We start from the raw sequence: 8,914 nt of genomic DNA on the forward strand, positions 1-8,914 counted from the left end.
AGGGCGTGGGGGGGGCAGTAGTGGGGGACTGCAGTCATGGGGGGTCAGTGTTGAGGGACTGGAGTCATTGGGGGTCAGTGCAGAGGGACTGCAGCCATGGGGGTCAGTGCTGTGGGACTGCAGTCGTTGGGGGATCAGTGCTGTGGGACTGCCGTCATTGGGGGGTCAGTATTGAGGGACTGCAAATATTGGGGGTCAGTGCAGAGGGACTACAGACATGGGGGGTCAATGCTGTTGGACTGGAGTCATTGGAGGTCAGTATTGAGGGCCTGCAGACATTGGGGGTCAATGCAGAGGGACTGCAGACATGGGGGTCAGTGTTGTGGGACTGCAGCCATTGGGGGTCAGTATTGAGGGACTGCAATCACTCGGGGTCAGTGCTGAGGGACTGCAGTCGTTGGGGTCACTGCTGAGGGACTGCAGTCCTTGAGGGTTAAGTATTGAGCAACTGCAGACATTAGGGGTCAGTATTGAGGGACTGCAGTCATTGGGGGGGTCAGTGCTGAGGCACTGCAGACATTAGGGGTCAGTACTGAGGGACTGCAGATATTGGGAGTTAGTGCTGTGAGACTGCAGTCATTGGTCAGTGCTGAGGGACTGCAGACATTGGGGGTCAGTGCTGACGGACTGCAGTCATTGGGGATTGGTGGTGAGGGACTGCAGGCATTTTGGGGTCAGTGCTGTGGGATTGCAGTCAGTGCTGTGGGATTGGGGGTCAATGCTGAGGGGCTGCAATCATTGGGGGTCAGTATTGAGGAACTCCTCCCATAGGGATCAGTGCTGAAGGACTCCAGTCATTGGGGGGTCAGTATTGAGGGACTGCAGTCATTGGGGGGTCAGTATTGAGGGACTGCAGTCATTGGGGGGTCAGTATTGAGGGACTGCACTCATTCGGGGGTCAGTATTGAGGTACTGCAGTCGTTGGGGGATCAGTATTGAGGGACTGCAGACATTTGGTTGTCAGTGCTGTGGGACTGCAGTCGTTGGGGTCACTGCTGAGGTCTGGTGCCGCGGCACTACCTTCTTGCTATCGTTGGGGTGAATCATAGAATAGGTAAAAACAATGACTGCAGATGCTGGAAACCAGATTCTGGATTAGTGGTGCTGGAGGGGCACAGCAGTTCAGGCAGCATCCGAGGAGCAATAAAATCGACGTTTCGGGCAAAAGCCCTTCATCAGGAATAAAAGGCTTTTGCCCGAAACATCGATTGTACTGCTCCTCGGTCAGTCTAGCTTGGGATCCCTGATGTCATTATATGGAGTAGCTGTGCGAACAGTTACAAAACCAGTCCGGGGCGAGGAAGGTTACAAAGTAAAATGGTTTCAAGAGGTGAATTTTGACAGCTGCCTTCTCATTTGCAATGTCCTCCCAATCCTACCCTCCTCCCTCCCTCCCATCAGCGTTGTCCAAACCTCTGGTATTGGTGACATTCTGCAGTGTGTGTGTGTAATGCACGCGCGCGCACACACAGACGCACGTGCACACACACACACCCACAGACACACACACACACCCACACACACACACACACACCCACAGACACACACACACACACACACACAATCACACACACACACACTCACACCAGGGTCGTCTCCATTGTCAAAATAAATGAGGCTCAAGATTGTGATTGTTTCGAATCTTTTAATAAGTTAGCTTTTTTTAAAAAAAATTCTAATGGATTAATTTGCATTGGTACATTTTAATAAGAATTTAAAAACATTTTAATTTTCAGACCCAATCTGATAAAGTACCTGGGGAATTGTGTTTTATTGCAATGGCTGTTGCTGATTACCGAAGATTAGCACACGTTTTTCCTGATATAACAGACAGGTAGTGTCAGTGATAATTAGTAAGAATTAAAGGTAACTTGTTAAATTGGTAAATTGTTAACTTGTTAAATTGTTAAATTGTCAACCCATCCTAAATATTGTACACAGAGTGGTGATGTCTTCACATTCACTATTGTCTCTCAGCAACCCCTTGTCATAGTCATAGTCATAGAGCTGTACAGGATTGAAACAGACCCTACTGTCCAACCCTTCCATGCCAACCAGATATCCCAACCCAATCTAGTCCCACCTGCCAGCACCCGGCCCATATCCCTCCAAACCTTTCCTATTCATATACCCATCCAAATGCCTTTTAAATGTTGCAATTGTACCAGCCTCCACCACTTCCTCTGGCAGCTTATTCCATACACGTACCACCCTCTGCATGAAAAAGTTGCCCCTTAGGTCTCTTTTATATCTTTCCCCTCTCACCCTAAACCTATGCCCTCTAGTTCTGGACTCCCCCATCCCAAGGAAAAGACCTGGTTTATTTATTCTATCCATGCCTCTCATGATTTTATAAACCTCTATAAGGTCACCCCTCAGCCTCCAACACTCCAGGGAAAAAAACCCAGCGTGTTCAGCCTCTCCCTATAGATCAAATACTCCAACCCCGGCAACATCCTTGTAAATCTTTTCTGAACCCTTTCTAGTTTCACCACATCCTTCTAATAGGAAGGAGACTAGAATTGCATGCAATATTCCAAAAGTGGCCTAATCAATATCCTGTACATCTACAACATGACCTCCCAACTCCTGTACTCAATACTCTGACCAATAAAGGAAAGCATACCAAACGCCTTCTTCACTATTCCATCTACGCAATATTCCAAAAGTGGCCTAACCAATGTCCCGTACAGCTGTAACATGACCTCCCAACTCCTGTACTCAATACTCAGACCAATATAGGAAAGCATGCCAACACTTTCTTCACTATCCTATCTACCTGCGACTCCACTTTCAAGGAGCTATGAACCTGCACTCCAAGGTCTCTTTGTTCAGCAACGTTCCCTAGGACCTTCCCATTAAGTGTATAAGTCCTGCTAAGATTTGCTTTCCCAAAATGCAGCACCTCGCATTTATCTGGCGACTTCAGTCAAGCCAATCTAGGGAAGGTGTTGCCCAAGTACCACCAGAATATTACCTGCCCCACAAGGGGCCCGAACATTTTAGACCACTGCTACACCACTGTGAAAGATGTCTACCGCTCCATCCCTCCGCTTTCATTTCGGGAATTCCGACCACAACGCCACGTTTCTTCTCCCAGCTCCTCAGTGGTCAGATTAGATTAGATTAGATTAGATTACTTACAGTGTGGAAACAGGCCCTTCGGCCCAACAAGTCCACACCGACCCGCCGAAGCGCAACCCACCCATACCCCTACATTTTACCCCTTACCTAACACTACGGGCAATTTAGCACGGCCAATTCACCTGACCTGCACATTTTTGGACTGTGGGAGGAAACCGGAGCACCCGGAGGAAACCCACGCAGACACGGGGAGAATGTGCAAACTCCACACAGTCAGTCGCCTGAGGCGGGAATTGAACCCGGGTCTCTGGTGCTGTGAGGCCGTGCCACCCTAGATCTGTAGCCTAATCCAGTACTCAGCCTGAGACCAGCAAGATGTTTGCTTAAGTCCCTGTGCTGGGTTTTCCGATCGCAGAGTTTGGGATATTATATTTAATCCCAAGTGAGAAAAGCAGTGGACATAAGGACTACATATATACCCTGGAATTATAATAGATGGCTAAGTGGTGAGGCAGCACTTTCATTTTCCCACCTGCCCTTTGCTGAGGTCATTTTTCCCTCAATCAGCCTTAACTGAGTAAATCTCAGCTGTCTATGCAATACTCAGTGCATTTCTGTCCATGTCATAGAGTCATTCATATCCAGTCAAAAGCCATTCAGCCTTCTGTTACTGGACTGACTCGCTATTGAGCAACTCAGACCTATTTCCCCATTCTACTCCTGTACTCATAGAAATTTATTTTGTCGAGTTCCTATCCGATTTGAAATGATTCACCATCTCCACTTCCAATATACAGTGTTTCCCCCCTGCCCGGAGTGGGCAGGGAGTTCCACGGCTTTACCACTAAGCCACTGTGTTTCAAAAAAAAGGTTCTTCCTTATAATAATTTAGCATTATTTGGCCAAAATAGAGTTGGAGCTTTTTACAGAACAGAAACTGCATTTTGGCCCATCCTATGCACACCGGTCATTAATCATCTACCTATTCTAATCCCATTTTCCAGCACTTGACCTGTAGTGTGTGCATGTCATGTGCTCTCTCTGTCTCAGGTTAAATTCCATTTGCCACTGTTCAGCCCATCTGAGCAGCCTGTCTATATTGTTTTGTAGCCCTAGGCTACCTCCTCACTATTTGCTACACCACCTATTATCGTACCATCTGTGAGCTTATTGATCATACCTCCTACATTCATATTTGTATACAGCAAAGGACCCAGCACCGACCCTATGGTACTCCATTGGAGACAGGCATCAAGTCCTGAAAACACCCTTCAACCATCTCCCTCTGCTTCCTGCTACTATCCCAACTTGGATCCAATTTGCCAACTTGCCCTGGATCCCACGGACTCTTAGCTTCTTAACTAACCTGCCATGTAAGACTTTATCACAAGACTTACTGCACTGCCCTCATCTACACACCTAGTCACCTCCTTGAAAAATTAAAATTTATTGGATATGAACTCCGTACAAAGCCATACTAACTATCCTTGATCAATCCTTACCTCTCCAAGTGGAGATTAATTCTGTCCCTCACAAGGTTTCCATTATTTTTCTACCACTGACAACAGGCTCAGTTTCCTGCTTTACCCCTACCACCTCTCTTGAATAATGGTACCACATTAGCTGTCCTTCAGTCCTATGTGGCCAGAGAGGATTTAAAAATTAATGCCAGAGCCCCTCGGTCTCCTCCGTCATCTCCTGCAGCAACGTTGGATACCTGTCATGGAGCCTGGGCATTTATCCACCTCAAGATGCTAAAACCTGTCATATCTCTTTCCTCTCAATGCTAATGTGCAAGTATATCACGGTCCCCCTCCCTGGTATCTAGGGCAATTAGAGATGGATGGACAACAAAGCCCATACCCCATAAATGAGTAATAAACAGAAACCTAACTAAAAGGTACAATCTGAAAATTTAGGCTTTACAACGTAAGACTGGAATCCTGCTAATTAAAGCAATCAGAGTTTAGATCAGAGTGGTGCTGGAAGAGCACAGCAGGTCAGGCAGCATCTGAGGAGCAGGAAAATCGATGTTTCAGGCAAAAGCCCAAATTAAAGCAATCACTCTGCCTTGATTTAAAGTAGTCAGAGCAACTCGAGGTCCCCCAACAGAAATTGCTGGAGAAACTCAGCAGGTCTGGGAAGCATCTGAGCAGAGAAACAGAGTTAACATTTCAAATCCAGTGACCTTTCTTCAGAACATTGTTTGAAACTATGTCACTGGAAACGCAGATGCTGCCACACCTGCTGAGTTCTCCAGCAGTCTCTGCTTCTTTCAGATCTTCATCATCCTCAGATCATTGTTTTAATAAAGATCCCCATATGGTTGACACTTTGCTGAAATACCCCAGGAAAGTCTCCGGTATTAAGCACTGAAACTGTCGAACAAATTGACCACCTTTCACCGGCCTGGGGACATTTGGTACAATAAGCCATTAACAATTCACTGCAGTCACTGTCAGTCGACAACAAACCCAAGTCTTTACTCATCTCACCTGACGAGTCCTGATGTAGGTCAGTGTTATTCTTTGTTTTATACACGGCCTGCGAGCTAGCTTGGAATCCTAAAATTGTTATATTAAATTAAGCCATTGTTGAGAAGAGGTGATGGAAACTCAACCTGTAGTAAGAGGGAAGCATAGGACACCTTGCTAAAAGACGGAGGACAAATTAGGAAACTGGATTGTGCTTGTGGTTATGGTCCAGGAATCACATCAGGATTAGAATTGTGTAATCCCAACTCAGTCATGTTTGAAAATCACTCCTTGCTGTAGTCAGGTCTGGTGCTCGGATTAGAGGAGCTGTCCTCCAGACAACACAGCAACAGCTTGATGCAGTTATACTTTCAAAATCATTTTCGTCAACTTACTGTTCGTCAACTTCTATCCCCAGTCTCCCCTGTTCCACTGCCAACGAGCCACCACAGTAATATAATCTCAGTAGAGGGGCTCTGGGAGTCCTCAGCATTCACTGTGCATCCCATTTTCTCTCCCCTCTATTTTTCTCATTCTCCAAGTCTTTCTATCTCTATTTCTCTATCTATCCCTCTTGCTCTCTCTGCCCTTCTGTCTCTCCCCTCTGTCTCTGTTTCGCTGTCTGTTTCTCTCTGTTTCTCCCTCTGTGTGTGTGTGTGTGTGTGTGTGTGTGTGTCTCCTCCCCCTTGCTTTCTTTCTGTCTGTCTGTCTCTATCTTTGTCTCTGTCTTGCTGTTGGTCACTCGCGCTCGCGCGCGCTCTCTCTCTCTCTCTGGTGTGTCTGGAGGCCCTCACACTGCTGCCTGTCTCTGAATGTGTGTGAAGGGCAGTCACTATGATTACACTGATGTATTTTTCATCCTGTGTCTCCTGCAGGCTCCTGACTCAGGACCTGGTGCTAGTCAGGTAGAGCAGCCTGTTGCAGTGCTGGTCGAGAGTGGCCCTGTGGTTTATAATGAGGACGAGGTGGAAGAGGAGGAGGAAGTGGAAGAAGAGGAAGAGAACTGCCTCAGTGCACTGCAGCTTATCGGTGGAAATGGTGAGTGTTTTAAAAAAAAATGTTCAAAGGAGAAAGGCTACAGAGGGACTTTAGAAGTTCAAAGGAAGTTTTGTGGTGCCGTGGGCAATGTCCCTGATTCTGCACCAGAACTTCTGGGTTCACTTGGGACTTGATGACCACAGATGATGTGTTCATAACAAACACCGGATGAGGTATTAACATGTGAATCCTTCCAACAAATGCCAACAGGAGGCAGTAAAACTGTAGAGAGTCCTGGTCAACCATGGGATGGAAAGAACAGATTTAATACTCTGTGTAATTTCATTGGAGGCAGTTCGGCGAAGGTTCATTAGGATGATCTCTGGGATGGAGGGATTGTCTTATGAGCAAAGGTTAAATAGATTGGGACTCTACAAACATCCAACTGCAAAGCACCTCAGAGCATTTTTCTGTTATAATTGAATTTGAGAGGACTGTCCACTTGAGGGAGTGTGAGGCGCCTGCAAAACTGTACCTTAGTCTGGGTTCATGTGTTAAGGAGAAGAGGGAAGATAGAATCTGAGCAGGAGAAATGTGAGAGAGAATTTACACTTGTGGAAGGCTGACAGACTTTATCTTTCTCTTGAAGATTATGGCTTTGAAATGGAGGAGGATGATGGATTCTAAATGATGGAGGATGATGGCACTTTCCCGAAGGAGCATTGAAGCCGGTCGGAAAGTTGGGAGTGTTTCCTGTTCTGTTCAAGGCAGACAGCTTGGTGGCAGAGCCCCGTTCTCCTGCGTGACCGGCTTGATCTAGGAAAGCAGTCGCGAAAGCCTGGGAATGTCTTTGCCTGGCTCGTGACATGACGACGGTTTTCAGGCATGTGTGACTGAAGAACTTTTTTTTTGATCAGTAGCTATTTGAAAATGAAATGGCAACTCTTGGCTTTTTGAGTTTTTGTTTCCTTGTTTATTTTTTGTACAGAATTTGCTATTTATTACAGTTCATTTGAATAATTTAGTTTTTTTTATTCCTGTGTACCTACCATCCTGTGGAGCAGAGATGCTTGAAACAATAGGGTGTAGGAGAGATGGTTTAGAAATCTGGGGGACAAAATGTGGGAATGTCACATGGGAATGCCAACTTGAAAAAAAATTCCACAAGTGCACCCACATTTCCATGTGCCTGGTTTTTACTGGAATTGGTGTGATAGCATGTCTCTAAACAATGAGATGCTAATTTCCAATAGGCAGGGGTCTGCAAGAAGTCGTCATTGTCTAATCTGCTGAAGGTCCATTTTGTTGTTTGAAACCATGCAGAAATGATCAGTTATGTTCAGTACTAAGTCCTCACGGTGAGTGTGATGTCAGAGTGTCAGGGAGTGCCCATGCCGTCAGCTCAGTTACACAGGAAGAAAATCCATGGCCTCTTTCTAAATTGTTGATTGCTGATTGTAGATTCACTGGTTTGAGTTGCTTTGATATCTTTTCTGTTCATTCCATAGGATCAGTGTTTTTCTATATAAAAAAATAAAAATGAACAAACTCAGGGGAGTTAGTGTTGTCAAATGAAGAGTGATCGGGGCCATTATAGATTTGATGCATTCCTTGATTTGACCAAATTGTGCCACATCACAGCTGTGTGAGACAAGCATGTAACATCAGATACAATGAGCCATTCCTGATATCAAGCGCTGTCTCTCTACAGCTTTGCAAAGTGCTAACAGAACCCTTTTCATATTACATTATGTAATAGCAGAATACATTTACTGCTCATTCTACACAGAGCAGCTGCAGCAATTTTACCAAACAAAGCTATTAAATCACACTGTTCATAAAGGAACATGCAAGGTAGGGTGAATCTGTGCTGTCACTTGGTTTTCATTGAAGAATTAATGTGAGATGTGTGAGATTTCCACACCAGCTTAAACTGTGGATAAGCAGCCAGCAGTACAAGTGTACACTGTGTCAGGAGAGAGCATAGACTGTGCTGTGCTATCACATACCAATCGCTAATACTGAAAGTAATTGTAAGTTTGGAATCCAGATAAAAAACAAGTGATTGTGAATCTGAATCCCATTAAATGGTTGTTTCCCGTTAAAGTTGGACAAGTTGTCAGTTCACCTTCATTTTTTCTCCCTTAGTGATTAAAAATAATAATTACCTGCTTTGGCATCAATTTGGAATTAATACCTAATATTGTAAACAACAAATGCCTCCATGCCTTCACCTTCAATTCCTGTGTGGACCTGACAAATTATTCTCTGTTGGCTGGCTATAAAATGCAAAAAATAAATTCAAACTGAAATTCTTAAAAATAGTGGCTGAAGGAATGCATTGAGTTTCTTCTCAATCCATAGATTTGTTTCAAATA

General features: G+C 45.2%; 1 protein-coding gene across 2 annotated transcripts in view; it reads left to right on the forward strand.

Annotated features, from left to right (window-relative positions):
- The window catches only part of brf1b (BRF1 RNA polymerase III transcription initiation factor subunit b), a 466,828-nt gene extending 458,740 nt beyond the window's left edge, over nucleotides 1-8,088 (forward strand). For both annotated transcript variants that reach the window (XM_043696898.1, XM_043696899.1), the window contains 2 exons: nucleotides 6,434-6,596; nucleotides 7,186-8,088. In XM_043696898.1, the coding sequence (XP_043552833.1) occupies nucleotides 6,434-6,596; nucleotides 7,186-7,223 (201 nt within the window). In that variant the 3' untranslated portion in view covers nucleotides 7,224-8,088. The remainder of the gene's footprint in view (nucleotides 1-6,433; nucleotides 6,597-7,185) is intronic.
- Nucleotides 8,089-8,914: the final 826 nt, after the last annotated feature.

The sequence above is a fragment of the Chiloscyllium plagiosum genome, chromosome 10 (genome assembly GCF_004010195.1).
Source record: "Chiloscyllium plagiosum isolate BGI_BamShark_2017 chromosome 10, ASM401019v2, whole genome shotgun sequence".
Classification (NCBI taxonomy): Eukaryota; Metazoa; Chordata; class Chondrichthyes; order Orectolobiformes; family Hemiscylliidae; genus Chiloscyllium; species Chiloscyllium plagiosum.